General features: G+C 41.6%; 1 protein-coding gene across 1 annotated transcript in view; it reads right to left on the bottom strand.

Moving 5' to 3' along the window:
• Window positions 1-81: 81 nt before the first annotated feature.
• The window catches only part of mkxa (mohawk homeobox a), a 30099-nt gene continuing 13270 nt past the window's right edge, over window positions 82-16910 (bottom strand). Inside the window, exons 6-7 of the mRNA XM_067578211.1 lie at window positions 4714-4747; window positions 82-2837 (exon numbers count right to left, since the gene is read on the bottom strand). Coding sequence (XP_067434312.1) covers window positions 2630-2837; window positions 4714-4747 — 242 coding nt within the window. The 3' untranslated portion in view covers window positions 82-2629. The remainder of the gene's footprint in view (window positions 2838-4713; window positions 4748-16910) is intronic.

A 16910-nucleotide genomic window follows, 5' to 3' on the forward strand; every position in this document is an offset into this window, starting at 1 on the left:
GGAATACAAATACAAAAACAAACCATGATGATTAACATTAACAAATTAAAAAACACAAGATGCCTTTCATTTCATTCAGAGGTTTATTCATTGCTTTGACCAAGTAACAACTGTTTTATAAAAGAAAATTTACATGAGAGCAAATTGGACAATACAAGGAGATATGCATTTGGTCATTGGATTGGAAATCCAGTCTCTATCAAAACAACAAACAAAAAAAATCTCAATTTATATAACTTAACAATAAAAAAACAAACTATGGTCACAATTTTCTTTGTCTTTTACAAAGTCCGTAATAATAATTTATAGGCTTTAATACATACCGTTGCTTTCCATTTGTCGGCATGGTTGTGAAAGCAGGGTTTGTGCTGGAGAAAGGCATGTACAGTACCAAAGTCTTGGCCGTAGAAACCCCTTTGTTAGTATTTGTCTTGTTGTTGGGGAGTGATTGCAGGTAGCAACAACAAAGGCTGCTCTGTTGTCTCTGAAACCTCCTTCACTCGCTCTGTCTCTTCCCAGCGAGCGGGTATCGTGTGAGGTGTGAGGGTCCCGAGTGGTCCAGAGGTTCAGAGGTGCGATTAGAAACACAAGGAGCGGGCCCAGCACTACCCCGCAGCTACCCTGCCTGGATCAGGTGTATAAAAAACACATGTGGGAGCCCACAACCCCCACTGCATAAGCAAATAGTGCCTGGGGATTGGCTAGTGCGATTCATTTCATTATACTTCCATAGGCACGGTAACGGGAATAATAAAGGGTTGTCCTTCATTTCTTTTACTTCTCTTCGACTTCACGTAAAAACAGGCTGTGTTTTCTGATTTAAAACCAAGAACTGTAAGTGCAGCTTTTTTTTTTAAACAGTTTGCACATTCAAGACACACAAAAAAGGTCAAAAAGTCATTTTGTGCAGCTTCACTCCTTCCCCAAGTCCTTGACCATAAGCATAGTCTGGGTTGTCAAAAAATTAAAACTGCACAATTTATGAAGGAGTGTACATTTTGACACACATAAACAGTACCTTGAAGATATACATAAAATTAAAAAGTCAGCACAGAGAGCCAACTTCAGTTTCTCCCATAAGTCCAACTTGATTTCCCCAGTTTGTGAACTTGGCATCTGTCGCCGCAAACGTTTATAACATATGCACCGTACAAAAGTACTTTCTATAAAAAAAAAAAAAAAAAAAAAAAGACTCTTTCCACTGGATGACAAAAGAAGCTCTTAATGCGGTACGGTTAAGTGAAACCAAGTACAAAAGTTTGATCAAAAACAATTGGCCACACATATACAGACTGACAATAACAAATACTTTGAACACTTGCTTGGCCGACAAAGAGATAATACTGAAATGTATTTTTGAAGACACACGAAAAAAAAAAAAAGCTAGGGGTAGAAAGTCAAACTTTTAAGTCTATCCTCTGGCTTCTTGTAAACAGCAATTTGAATGTAATGCTAAACAGCTGAGAGGGCTGAGGATCAAAAGGCTGGGGGAGCTGGTGGTGGATTTTTTTTTTTTTTTTTTTTTTTTTGTTCACTCCGGACTATCTTGTTCTGAGCACAAACATGTGAAAAGGCAACACTGTCCACATAAAACACTGATAATGCAAAGCAAAAACATCCCTTTTAGGTCATGTCATTCTCCTGCTGGAACAGATACTGTACTGAACCTTAAAGCATGCCTGTGGATCTACGTACATCTGTGTCACCGCCTGAGTGAACGTGACTTCATTTGAGTCCAGCTTTGTGCACGTTTCAACAACTAAAAGCCCCGATAAGAAAGGAATCCTTCACTCGTTAATGAAATCCAAGGCCGAGATGTGGACAAGGTGGAGAACGCTGGCTGCTTATCGATCTTCTGCTCACGTTAGAGCAATTTATCCAACAGTTATTGTTGGCCTGCCAGCATCGAGAGTCTGACTGAGACAAAACATTGTTCCGTTTACAGTCAAAATGAAGAGTCCAGTCAAAATAAGCACAATGCCTTCAAGGAATTACGGCTGGGCATTTTGAAAGAGAGCGTGTATCTGCGTGTGTGTGCTATTTGAGTTCATCAGTGCCTCGGATGGTGAGCTCATTCAGTCTTTAAGGCACATGCTGTTGTGGGGAGTTTTTCATTCACAAAACACATCCTGAATCATGACTGTGACTCTAAACTTAGTAAAATAATCCTTCACAAATTCCAAAGAGGCACCTCAGTATCTGTACTTTGCATTGACCACAGTCGGTGAGTTATTCGTCTGAAGAACGAAGGCACTTTGGCAAAATACAAATTTTGTAGCATAAAAAAAGAGGAAATAAAAAAATCAGACTCATCAAAAATAAGTTAATATTACAAAAGTGTCTTGTTTTAGGAAATACTGCAGTGAAACTATCATCAACACTTGTCTGTCGCACATCAACCCAGCAGAGAAAAGGATGATCGAGGCCTCTTTTGCACTTTTTAGACACCAATAACAACCAAAAAGAATGAGTTCTCTTTTTGTTCCACACTTCCTCGCCTCAAACACCCCCCATCCTAAAACAACAGTCCTCTTTTTATTTCAGGGGGAGTTTATTTGGACTCCGGCGAGTTTGCTGAAACAGGAATGTTTGCTGGTTTGCATAGAGAGACGGGAGGATGACGTCAGGGCTAATATTTCTGCATCAGCGGCACTTTAACAGTCTTGATCTCTGCTATATGGGAGGACTTTTGGATGATGCAGCTGGTGGTCCCGGAGACGCTGTCCTTCCCCTGCGCCAAGTTGGTCAAGGCCATGGCGGCGTTGATCTCCTTCCAGTACGTCTCGTCTTTGCCCTTCACCTTCTCTTTCTGCGCAGCTCCGACGCCACCGCTGCCACTGATGATCAGAGGAACACGCAAACATGCACACAAAAGAACAAAACAGAGGAGAGTTAGAGGTCAGGTTTAACTTGTTACAAATGAAAAAAGAGGATTTGATCTGGCACTGCAAAGTAAGGGAATGTAGGAAAATTATTAGGTGGGGAGGGAGGGTCAGAAAAGGGGGAGGGTTATGTACTTTTTTCTTTTTGTTGAAGGGAGAGTGGTCTGAAATTTTTTTGGGGAAAAGGGAAAGTCTGCTCAATCAGTGAAAGTTACTATGACAGTTGTTGGGCTTAACATTTTTCACAATTGCTAATTCCACTGCTAATGTGAAATTTGAGTCAAGTAAAAAATATTTTTGCATTGACAATTTAATCTTGATACCAGGTTTGACTTGAAAAATTAGGGAGGAGGGTGTTGCAAATTTTTCTGAGTCAAGGAGAGGGTCCAAAGTAAATATTAAAGGAAAATTCCAGTTTATTTGAACCTGATGTATTTCCCATAAATGTGGCAGTTGTGACTCAATGTGTCCTGCTAACTTTGTTCTCTACAGCTCCATTATTGAAATTCCAGAGATTCAGATTGAGTTTCGGGCGAACCTGGCCTCGCGTATATCAATGGTTATCAGGGCAAACCTCCGTCAGCCTCCTACAGCTTTAGAAATAAACATAATTTTTACAGGAAACACTTCAAAAGTTTGTGAGTCTGAACGAAAGAAAACACAGGAACTAGCTGCCTGTAGCAGCATTATGGCTAACTGCATCCGGGGCAGTTTGGACGTCGGTTTGTTTACGTCTGAGGCTGTGGATAGCTCAGTGTCTGTTCATGCTAGAAAAGTAGTAACTTAGTAGATGAAATAAAACATTTCATGTCTGCAAGTTTCCACATTGCAATGATTAAATGACCAGATTAATGCTGTGCAGTTTTCATGGACTACCGCCGGATGATAGAGACTTACATACTGTAATTCCTCACACAGTCACGTGTTGCAATCGCGTTTTTCTTACGATGTGGAGCTGAACGTTTGATCCAGCAGGCCTCGCTCTTTTCACCCAGTTGATTCTGTGGAGGTGTAACAGTCTCCAGGACGACAATGTTGATAAACGCTGTAAATCCATGTGTACTGTAGTAGTTACACAGCTGGGATTACTCTCATCCGTGGACACTTGTAGATTTTCCGAGTCTGGCAGCAACAGGTCTGACTTCAGAAAGAGGTTTCTTCTTCACTCGTCAGCAGAGCAGTTGCCGCAGGAACACCAGCAGTTTCTCTGAGGTAACCGTTACTGTATTGTCCTCTTGCCTTTCTGCTTCCATTCTCCGTTTTTCTTCTTCCACTTACTTCATCTCCTCCCTGTGTACTCCCGCTCAGATAAATAAGCTTGGCCAGTCAAAGTGAAATGACTCACGATCATCCTCATAATAGTCCATAATCTGTCATTGCACTTAGTTTTTTTAGTTTCCTTACTGTCTAACCGTGATGAAAGTCAGCCTCATACATGTAAGCAAACCGGCGTGCGCGGATGGATATGTGGGTGGTTCGGTTAGCCGGCAAACTGCCCCGGATGTAGGCGACTAGTTCCTGTGTTTACTATCATTCAGACACAGAAACAAACTTTTGAAGCAATTCATGTAAAAATCATGTTTATTAAATAGCAGTGGGAGGCTGACGGAGGTTGCCCCGATAACCTCAATCCCGCCAAAATCTCAATCTGAATCTCCGGAGATACATTTTATTTAATTTATGGGAAATACATCAGGTTCAAATAACGCAGAATTTTCCTTTAATAACCTCGAGGAAAATCTTGCTTTTTTCAAAAGTCACACATGCGGTTCAGCTCCCCTCCCCATCCCGATAATATTCGTACAGTCCCTGAGAGAGAAAGTCCACTCACTTGTCACATTTACTTGATCCATGGTCCGTGGTTTCTGAAAGTACAAGAAAAAAAAAAAAAAAAAAGGTTAATTTTGCAGAGTTCTCTGGGGTCAATGAGGATTTATTGAAACCTAGCTGAACATGCAGGCTCAGGAGACGTGTGTGTGTGAGTGTGTGTGAGTGTGTGAGTGTGTGAGTGTGTGTGTGCATAATTTTGTGTGAGGTCTGTATGTGTACACTCTGTCCTGTGCAAACATATGTTGCTCTGTTTTCTCTCTTTATTCAGATTCTGGACAAAAAGGACATTTTGCAAGAAGCCGTCAAGAAACAAGGTGACTAATAGGATCGAGTTGAAAGATGCTGCTTATGACTCATAAACTCCATTCCCTAATATTTTGTTCGAAAACAAATGGGCCTCAGCCAACGTAATTGAGTTGTCTGAAGAAATCAGATTGAAAATGACTGAGCGTAAAAGATTTGAGTGGGAATGAAAAGGCAGAAAGTGAGTCAGTGAGAGAAAGATGGATGCCTGCTCTCTTTTTTTCTCTTCAAATGGGAGCAATCTTTATCTCATATGTAAAACATTAGCGGGGAATAGCAAAGTCATTAAACAATGAAACCAAACTTCTCTTCAGGGCAACCAGTGTGTTTACTTCAGTATGCTCTGAGAGAAAGACCATGTGCACGTCGGTGTGTGAGTATATATGTGTGTGTGTTTGTATGGGTGGGTGAAGGAGGGGTTCATTGGTGTGTGTTTGTGCTGAACCTGTCTTCTGTCTTGGGTCCAGCTCTAGGTGAGTTTTGCCCAGCAGTGAATATGATGACACAGGCTTGGCGTTTCATGAGGCATTAAAAGAGAGCAGAGCATCTGGATTTCCTAGCTGTGCAGCCTCCAGGCGCTCTCTTTAAGTTAACTAAACACACAGCTAAGGCCCTGCGAGCTTTAAGAAGTTCAGTCGTGACCAGGTATAGATGACTTCCCGACCTAAGAACATTCAAAAGACGGCGAATTCTCTTGAAATTTCCATTTAATCCAAAGGTACCAAAGAGTTCATCATACCTACAGTATGTAGTTCTAAAATGAAACAATAAGTCTCTGCTCTCTTGCATGTGATTTTTTCATCACCCTTCCAGATGTCCCACCACAAACACATCACCCAGGGACACCCAGTCGCCTGCACCCCCCACACCACATTCCCAAGTTAAAGCAAATGTCTAAACCTGAACTGCCGTTTTTTAACGAGCCCTTCCTTACGCCACCGTCACCGCAACACAACAATCGACGGGCGTTCCTGAGCGTTCCCTCCTGCTAATGAAAATCTGCACCCTTCATTTTCACTGGAATTCATTCCCATGATTGTTAGAAGGGACTGGAAAAGGTTGCGCAAGGACACTGTGTCCGGGGTTTAGCATCGTCACAGACAGCCACAGAGACGGAAAGCCAAAACTCCAAACTCCTCCAGCGTCGGAGAAAGAACACACATGATTTTACCGTTCTGCTTTGTCACCTCTAACCTCGCCAAAGCCCTCCATAGACTTTCCAAAGATCTGGATCCAGAGTTCAGACTTTTGCAAGCCGCCATAAGTGCCTAATTATTCCCACCGCCTTGCTCTGTTCCTGCCTTGTTTTCCAAAAATGTTCCCATGTAGCGTGACCCACGCTGACAGTACCGGGTTTGCAAGGCCTGGGGCCCGATTATGAAATTTCCTGTAGTTTTCCCCTTCGTTCTGTAATAGGTGTATTCCACAGAGAGCGATAGACTTCACTCTTCACAATTTTTCTTCTGTTGATCGTTCTTAGACAGAAGAAGAGAGGAATGTGTGCGCACGTGTGAGAGGGAGATGAGGACATGATAACCCAGAAGTACAAACCACAGAATGAGATTTTAGGTTTTAGTCCGTCAAAGCGTTCCAACAAAATCCTCACATTCCCGTCTGGCCACAACTCCCTGCTGTCCTATCTTTCTCTCAGTCTTTATCTCCCTTTATCAGCGAGTCCTTCTCCTTTATTGATATTCCTCAACTCCCTCATCCTCTGTCCTCCACTTGTTCACCTCTTGCTGCAATGATTTGCTGTAATACCCCCTGATCCAGGTACTCGAGACTGACCATTCTCAGGCAACACAGCCAAAACAAATGCAATATTTCCCGTCTGTTTTAATAAAGGGTAACTCTGTGCTATGTCAAGAATAAGCACTTCGTCCACAATTTCAAAGGCTGTTTTTGAAAGCCTTTGATATTATCCATCCCTTTCATCATCTCTACTTTTTTCATTTTTCAAATTTTGATATTTTGCAGTTGTTTTTGCCTAAACTGTGAAACCCAGGCAGATACTTGAAGGGTGTGAAGGCATCCTCTCTGCACTCTATCTGCATCTACTCTCTTGATTGTTGCCAGTGCTCGAAAGCAGATTGGTCCTGATTGAAAATATGCACCATTCTCCATAATCACAGCACTGTAATTACAGGCTAATTACACTATTTTCGTGTGTTGTTTATGTTCCCCCAAGATATATTTACTGCTACGGTGCTTAGTGTATAAATTGGTTGGTGACAGCAGCAAGAAGGTCAATTGTAGAGACATCAAAGACAAACATGCAGAGGAAAGTGTCTTTTTGTGTGTTGTGAAGTCACTGTGGGCTGTGGAGTGCAATGTGTGAGTCTTTCCATCCACAGCTTTAAGTGTTTCCAGTGTGTGTGAGGCAGCCACTGTCCAGATGCTCCGTTTAGAACATACAAAACTATTTTTTGTGGTGTCTAGCAGGTGGAGAAGCCACCTGAATGCCCAGAACCCTCTCTTGGACTGGGACACCGCTCCTTGCTGCTAGGAACCCCGGACCCCCAGGATCTGGAAATGCACCACTCCTCACAAAAACTCAATTTCCAAAGCTCTGTGCCTAAAACATCTAAAACTCAGATTTTTTAAAACAAGGGTTTTGCCAAGGACTCTATTAATCGCCAATAAATCACGGAGGACTTTTTATTATTTTCTCATTCTTTTTTCCGTATTTTTTCTTTTTTTTTTTTTTACCTTACTATTTCGCTACTGAACACTCAGTCCACTTTGCTGTTGCCTTTGGGCTTCACTGACAGTGGGGTTTCACGGACCGCCAAACGGGAAAGCTAAGAAGTCTGATGGTTTCTGGAGTCATACTGGAAGTCCAAAAATACTAGCTCACTTAACATCACCGCGGGGTAATGGAGGGAGAGCAAAAAGAGGGCAAAAAAAGAGAGGAAAAAACCCTGACTAGTCTTAACAAAACTTGGTGAAAATGAGGGAAAACAAGCAGGGGCTGACAAATTAGAAAGGGAATGAGGTTACACCTGTTAAGATGACTGCGGAGTAGAGTAGTTGACTATCATCATTACCATCTGGTGCTGTTGTTAGCAACATATAACAATAAACAGGGCAGGCCCAATTGTACAAACCAAGGGCTGGGCTAAATTACGCAGACAAATAAACACACAAACACGCACACATTTTATATTACATTTACAGTACGTGGCAGGCTTGTAGCTAGTGGTCTCATCTAACATTACTTAAAGTGTCAGTTCTCCACACATTGCCATGTTGAAAAAAATAAACATTTACTGGCTTTACAACATTCCCACAACCTTAAAAAAATAAAATAATATAATAATAATAATAATAAAAATGGAAGAAAGTGCTTCAAAAATGAAACAATAAGAGGTAAGGGAAAGGAACAGAAAAAATTCAAAGGAATAGTTTGTGTTTTCTTGCTGATAGTTAAATGAAAAGATCTCATCTGAACTAACTCTAAGCAAGAAAGGCGGTAAGACTGTTTCCCAAAAAGTCAAACTATTCCTTTAAGAACTTGACGGTGAAAGTTCAGTCCTAATCTTGGGATTAGTAGTTTGACAAAATAATCTTAAATCAAGGTCCACTTACTAGCTTCTTCCAGAACTTAACAACATTATGTTCAACAACCACCTGTTATCACGAGACCAAATTTACCTATTTAGGTCACGTGGTGACAACTAAGCCAAATCCATCTGCTGATGAAGACCATGAGATGCAGTTGAAAGCTCCAGAAAAAAGCTAGCAAGTGCACCTTGAGTTGAGTTAAGATTATCTTGTCAAATTGTAAAGATCGATTAAAAAAGTTTTTGCCACCATTTTCTCATACGGCACCCTTTATAATGGGTTTACTATTTACTATTATGGCTTTATTAATGCTTAATAAACCATTTCGATGCTTTATAGATCAGTTAGAAGCCATTAATAAGAATACTCAATGGGTTGTCAGGTTGTAAAGAATATCTCTTGCTAGTGAGTCATTAATAGTCAAGTTATTATTGCTAACAAGCCATCAGGTTTACAGTTATAAATGTTATTAAGTCATTGACAAATGGTAAAAAACCATCAAGTCTGTTAAACGTGTTGATAAAATACTCACTTTCTAATAAGTCAATAAGCAAAAATTAGTAGCCACCCACAATTATACAAGTTAATAAGTCACTGAAAAAAGGTTTTTACAATAAACGATCAAGTCCACAGATGTAAATGTTAATAAATAGTTGAATGGTCCAGATACCCTGCGGCTAAAAAGCCCATAATAAAACTGATAAATAGTTCTCAAAAATGCTCTACAAAGCATCAGTAAATTAGTTATTTACCCTTCATTAAATCCTTAGTTACAACTTATAAACCCTTTTTAAAGGACGACTTGTTAGAAGGTGGTATTAAAAAGTTTTATGTTTCTGGGCTGAAGGTGTAATGAGGACTTTGTGGAGTTCACTCTGACTGGAATAAGAATATTATCACACCAATGGAGGAAAACCAATAGTTGGAAACACTCACAAGCACACAGAAAGATCCAAATTCAATTGTTGAAATAAGGAAATGAGCTAAGCTGATTTTCGCTGAGGCACCTGATGAAAACCAGAGTGGTGTTGCAGACTCGACAATCTGCTCACCGCTGACCTGTGCAACCGCAGTCCAGGTCAAGAACAGATCATCATACCATTATGAGGCCCCAGTCAAGATCTATGGATGAGTCAGGAGTTACAGTCATCACAAATGAGTCATAACGCTGCGCTGGACAGAAAATGTGTCATCCAATTTTACCTCCAGCAACATCTGCCTCTTGAGGCGCAATTTCAAGATGTAAAGTCAGATTGAAACTACTGAATGTGCAGAAATGTGAGTGCATGGACCAATTTCTTTTAGCCAAGTCTTTTGGTCCCAACCAAACAGGAAGTGACGAATGTTTCGGGCGATATACGGCGACATCTATTGATGATATCTTTGATTTAAAACCCAAGCCACAGTCTTGAGCACGAGGTGCAACACAGAGCAAACACTCTGAGCACGGCTTTTTTTCCCCAGATCTATGTTTTATATATTTCTCAAATGATCTGTGCCTTTTATAATGTCAAGAAGAGTCTGTAAATGAAGTTAGAGATGCCTTGGCACTCCTTTGGCCTGCCCTCTGCCAACACTACTTTTATATTACCCCTCCCAGCCATTTCTCTCTCTCTCTGTCTCTACGGGTGGTGAATATGTCTGAGTCTGAGGCTCCAACGAACCAAACTGTCAATTCCACTCAGTTAGCCAAAGACATCATACACGGCGTGAATTTAATGTCTTCTCCGTTTGCCCTGACAACACTTTCATCACTTAAAAAAATATTGAATAATTAGCTCTTACACTATTAAATAGTACACACACAGGCTGACACAGCCAGATACTGAACCACTGCCCAAAAATGATCCACTGCATTTCTTTTTCTGTGCTGCTTTTTTTCCGTGTCTGCCCGGCAGATGACACACTGGTGTGGCTGCGGTCGGGGCAGATAACCACGATCCGGCAATGAGGATTACGCTTTTTGTCTTCTTGCTAGATGAAGAAATAATAACAGTGTTTCAAATGTTTAAACACTGCCAGGTTGTCATTGTGTTTACGAGTGCCAGTAAACAGAGTGTAATCAGGGCCCCCGTAAATCAGCCAAAATGAGAAGAGCGTCTTGACGAAGAAGTAAATACATTGTCGAGGCGAGTGTGTGTGTTCTTTATGTGTGTGTGCGGATGTGTGCGCAGACTGCCAGGGTGTCATGGACAAACAAAAAAAAAAAAAAAAAGCCAACCAACAACATCATCATCATGAGCAAAGATCGGGGTTTGGGATTTGGCGTGACAACAGATGATTCACACGAAAACGATCATCACAAAAGATTGAAAAGGAGACAGTGATAGTATCTGAGGATCAGCGGGCTCATACTGCAAATGCTGACTTCATCACAACAGGGACGCATCGCTGGAGGAAAAACACCCCTGATGACGAACAGATGAGCCTGTTATCACTGCTTTGATACTAGAACAGGTACGAAAGAGACAAAACAGTGCTGATTCTTCTCTGCTGGGCCGATTCATCACAGGTTTCCCAGTAACATCCTCTGGGATGAATGACTGTTGTTTGCGATGCGCAAAATACACACATTAGTAAAAAAAGCAGAAACCACGAGTAAACATTATTTGGATTTTTAAATGTTTTCATGTGCCCAAAAATATCCTTTTTTGGGAGCTGGAGGCCAAATGATATGTTTGCGCTGCACTCACTGCATCATTATGTTGCAATTTTTCACAGTGGTAGGTTGAATTGCCCTCTCACACTCTTCGGGGATTTCTGTGTGTGTGTGTTCTCTGTCCTCGCAAGGTCACACCTCTGCTCTCTCATTAAACCTCTCTCCCTCCTCCGTCCCGTGGGAACACAATAGCAGCCTATTGTTCTAGACACGGCTCGCTTTTTAAAATGGAAACAATTTGTGTTTTATACAGAGCAGGGCAGTGCGGCTTGGTTTCCCTGACTAGGCAGGCAGCTGTGTTTTCTGAATCTGATGACCTGTGTGTGCGTGTGTCTGTGTGTGTGTCCCAAAAAGCTTTGGCCTGCTGATGATTTTAAAAACGATCAGGTTGAGAGGGCTCATTATTCCGTACTCTTCCAGTTCTATGTTAGGGAGTTACGTATAAACAGTGTCTGTGCCGATGTTTGTCTGTTAACACTTCTCCGCAGAATGACGGCTAGAATGAACAGTGTCCCAGTCTGCTGCTGTCTTCTCTGTTTGCCTCACACCCAGCCTCTGTTTAGTGGTCGGAAGCCAATAACCCATCTTCCAATGACAGAGGTTCACCATCAGGGTTTTTTTCTCTTCCTCCCTCTCTCTTTCTGTCTTTTTATCCACCTTTCCATTCGCATGAAGCTGCACCACAGTTTAATGCCAGGATTATACCTCACCTCTGCCAACTCCCAGTCGTTCCCACCGTTGGACCTGCCACACCCTTAAGGACACTTCACAGTCTTTCTTATACATTGCTAAAAACTCCACACTGAGTGTAAAAAATGACTTTAGAGTATATTTGTGGTAGAAAATAGTTTCACATATGGATTCATGGTACAAATCATATTCAAAGGTAATCTGTGGACTCTACTGTCTCCATGCATAAGGCTGTAATACACACACACCAACACACATGAATACTGTAGTACTACAGTTGTTCAAACTGTCACTGACTAACTTATTATACCTAATACCTAATCTTTTTCAAATCTGTTTCAATTTCGTTTGCTGAGGTTTTGATGCGTCACCTATCTAGACACAACACCCTTGTTATTCTGAACAATCCACAGACCTCACTGTCTACAGGGTGCCTTACGGGAAGGCCAAGGGTGCCACAGTCAATATTGTGTATATACAGACGGGTGACAAAGGAAAAACCAACACAAAGTGGCTTCAATGTGCCTTGGAGTTGAGTCTACAAGTCTCTGGAACTCTACTGGAGGGATGAACATCATTCTTCCTAAAGATGTTCCCTCATTTGGTGTTTTGATGATGGTGGTGGAGAGCGCTGTCTAACATGTCAGTCCGAAATCTCCCATAGGTTTCAACTGGGTTGAGATCTGGTGACTGCGGAGGCCATAGTATATGATTTACATCATTTTCATACTCATCAAATCATTCAGTGAACCCTCATGCCCTGTGAATTGGGGCATTGTCATCCTGGAAGAGACCATTCCCATCAGGATAGAAATGTTTCATCATAGGATAAAAGTTATCACCCAGAACAACATTGTATTGATTTGCAGTGATCCTTCCCTCTAAGGGGACAAGTGGACCCAAACCATGCCAGCAAAATGCCCCCCAAAAGCATAACAGAGCCACCAGATCCCCTCACTGTAGGGGTCAAACATTCAGACCTGAACCAGTTTTTACTTTTGTCACCCATCTGTATATATATACTGTACCAATCAAAAGTTCTTTTTTTTAAAGAGCTCTTAAATGGACTGTAAGTTAATATTTTTTTGTCAAACAAATGTTTTTTGCAGGGTTTTTTTTTGTAATTTGGCCCTTTAACCTTTACCCTCACCCAAATTTATCCTGTTCCTAAAATAGCTTCTCATTAAAGTGAGGCCTGGCCAACTGTCTTCACTTTGGTGGATCTCCCTATCTTTGTGAGAAGAAATACAACAACACACACACGGACACATGCACACACTCTCATTTCTTCCAACCACAGCCTCTGTGTCTCTTAGTCACTGCCACCATGCTGTCTTTCTTCTCCCAACAGGCCACTGCTGGAGAAACTCAACTCTAGATCTGGATGGAACAAGTGCCTCCCTCTCCTCCTCTCATCCCTTCCACACTGATTCCTAAAGCCCAATCTGAACCCAGTGAGTCTTGGCAAAAGCTGCTGCCTTGGAACAACATCTCCCCCACTCCCCCTCTCTCTGTCTTGCCTTTCTCCCTTCCTATGAAACTGTGGAAAGAGCTAATCGTAGCCAGTCTATCCACATCTCTGGATTCCTAAGATGAGGAGTCCTCATCAATCACTGTCCGGGAGTGGCTCATTGTCACAGAGCGACTCGCGTCGAGCACTGTCTCTCCCGTTGCTCTGTGGTGTACAGTAAATTACACAGTTGCTCATCAGCCAGTGAATGCTACATCATAGTCTTAAATCAGACACTACATACACCATCCCTCAACAACACTGCTGTATAAATCATCACAGTTGGGTTTCTCTTTGGAGACGACACAGGAGAAACATTAATGGTGAAGGAAATCCAGTTAAGTATATCTTGTTAGTCGAAAATATGAAAACAGCCATGATAGAAATCTCTCCCTGTATCATTCACCACCATCAGACCTTTCTACCTTCCTAGTTCAAGACAAGAAATCCAAACATTCTTTTTTTTTTCCACAGTAAGATTACTTTTCTTCCATTCACCTGGACGACTCCACAGCTCCTTAAGTGCCACTGAACTCTCCAGGATTCAATAACTGTCTGGCAATCACTGTGGCCTAATTTGAAAGGCCCTTAGGATCTCAGCGGCTGCTGTCAAACACTGCTGTTTTCATTGAACGTATTTAAAAGAAAACTGTGTGTTAAACTGCACCTGACTTAGAAATAAGTCACTTTAGTGCTATAAAATAAAGGCAACTTTGCCGTTTTGTATGGCCAAAAAGTTCTAAATCAGATACTGGTTGATGGAAAAATTTAAAAGTAGACAGCATTTGTGCCTATACAGCCTCTCAGGACTGCTAGCATGGCTGTCGACAATCAACAGTCATAATAATAATTAAAATATTAAGGGAGCAATATGTAGCAAGAAGAACAATGTCAAAACAACTTTTTTGACATGGCTCTAGGGACGGCAATGAGGATGCTTAAGCAGTAAAGGTTAAAAACATTACCTGCTAAACATCAGCATGCTATCATTGTCATCGCGAGCATGTTAGCATACTGACAATACGCATTTAGCTCAGAGCACTACTGTGACTAAGCGCAGCCTCACAACCGTCCTTTGTCTTGTTTATTATAAAAATATCCATTATCTTAATTTAATAGGAGCCGTTTTCGAAAGAGTAACGAAATCTGCTGGTGGCCACTGGCTTGCTTCCACTTATCGCTACTTTTCCACATCAATAGAAGCGCTGGCAGGATCTCTACATTCACCATCAGGCTACTGTACTCAGCTGCAACCAGAATCCATAAAGGAGAGAACCTGAGTAAACGTACCACTGTCAACCTCGTGTAAAATGTCTGACCGAGATCTCTCAGTCTCCATCCACAGAAACATTGGGACTTATTTGGCGTATAATGATCTATATGATATTGGACGGGGCGAAATCTGGTACCGAGCAAGAAGAAAAACATTCAGCCACATTCCTGCCATTTAATATCCCATTAAAGGGTAATTTGGCATGAAACGCCTGGCATGTGTGATGGAATTCTACTGCTCCTTGTGTTCAATGAAATTCCCCACAGGCTTTGGACTGTAGGTGTGTGTGCTTGAATGTGTTTGTACTGGACGTGTGTGTGCATGTGCTTGTATGAGGCCTGTGAATGGTACATTCGTGCATGTGTGTGTGTGTGTGTGTGTGCAAGTGAGTCCTTTCAAGCCAACACAAGTTTAGTTTTCCACTGGGGTAAATCTACACTCTCCATCTCCTGCCACGTCTGACTGCCCTCTGTAGTCACAGATAACACTGTGGGCTCAGGCCGCGGCCACAACAGCCAACTGGCCCATTAATGGACTTTTAGCCAATGGGATGATGGTTGCCAGGCACGCCACTTTTTCTTTGACCAATCACAATTGTTTTACAGGCAGGAATTCGGCAAAAGAATGTGCCAAGAGACACCGTTTGTATTCTTTCTCTCAAGTTCAAATTCTTTTCCTCCCTACTGACTGAAAATGTCAGACATTTTGTCATTGTCAAACAGAAAGTGGGGGGAACATAGAGAGAGTTTAAATCTGATTTATTCAGTCTTTTTTCTCTGTATAACTGATAAAAGTACAGATTTATGTGAAATCTGCTACTCAGGGAAACATTTTTCTTTGATTATAAAAACACTATAAAACTATTTGTAGAAAAAGTAAGAGGAATGTCTTCACTACAAAAATATCTGGAATGTGCAGCACACAGAAGAGAAAAACTGCAGAGGAAATGATGCAAACCCGAGCTTAAAATTATTTCTCTCTGCCTCCTTCTTTCATTTGTTCTGTCTGTATCGGCGAGATCAGATGTGGAATTAAAATTTCATTTTCTCGACTTTTCTTTGTTCGTTTCTGTGACGAACGATCGGATCGGAGGGCCCAACAGGTGTTCTTTCCCATGAGTCAACACCGCCTCGGAGAACTTTCCATGTGTGGATTCAAAAGCTTCTCTTGCATGTAACAGAGTAACACTTCTGTAAAGGTGCCAGAGCCCAAGAAATCCAAGAGGGAGACGTCAGAGCCAAGAAATTATATTAACCATAGAGATAAAATAGTTACTCTCTATTAAAAACAGCAGGCCAGCCAGGTGAATTAATCCTTTTTTGGGGGGATTTCTCTTATTAAAGTCTGGTAGAGAGGGAGTTACAAGTCTCACTAGGTCTATCCATCTCTTTCTTTCTTTCTCCATCTGTGAGTCCCAGCAGGTGCTTCAATGTGAAATAAGCCTGACGTTCGTTCAGGTCACAGGGTTTTAAGTTTTTCGATCAGGAGGATTGTAACTGTCGCAGTCGTTGATGCATTTCATATGAACCCACGCACACACCCCCACCCTCCGGCGGAGACGACTTCACGCTCAGATAATATGAAACACATTTGTCCGTGAAGAGGAGCTTTGAATGAAACACAATAAAACCTGCTCTTCCCCCCACAAAGCCCTCGTCCTCCGTCACTCCATCACCTACACCTTCAAATCCGCCCCCTCCGGGTGCAGTCCGTGCCGAACTGAAAGTGAAAACATTACTATATGGGTTATGAAGTCCGCCTGAACAAAGGCTCAGTGTTCTCAGCTGAAGAAGAACACTCTGACAGATCTGACCTTGATTGTTCACAGCTCAGACGAGTTGCGAGCTGAAACACTGTGAAAGCCTCGCAGTGTTGTGTGATTTGCAAGGGCCTGACACTAAATTCTGCACAGTTAGGAGAACACTGGTGTCAATTAGATCACTGCAAAACATTTTAAGCTGGTTCAACTGCTGCCTAAAAAATGTGGGTTAGCTGAACTCAATGTGAATAACATGGTTATTGTAATGTAAATGTGTTGTATTGTAATGCAAAACAACAAAGGCAACATATGACTTTTGTTCAAGTGTAAATGTGAGTGTAGAGGGGCACGAAATGAAGTGAATACTAACTTCCATCATGGTTAGCAATGTTTTCATTATTATCATAGGAAACAACTGTGACTTAATTTAACACATATTT

This window comes from Thunnus thynnus, chromosome 21 (assembly GCF_963924715.1).
Source record: "Thunnus thynnus chromosome 21, fThuThy2.1, whole genome shotgun sequence".
Lineage (NCBI taxonomy): Eukaryota > Metazoa > Chordata > Actinopteri > Scombriformes > Scombridae > Thunnus > Thunnus thynnus.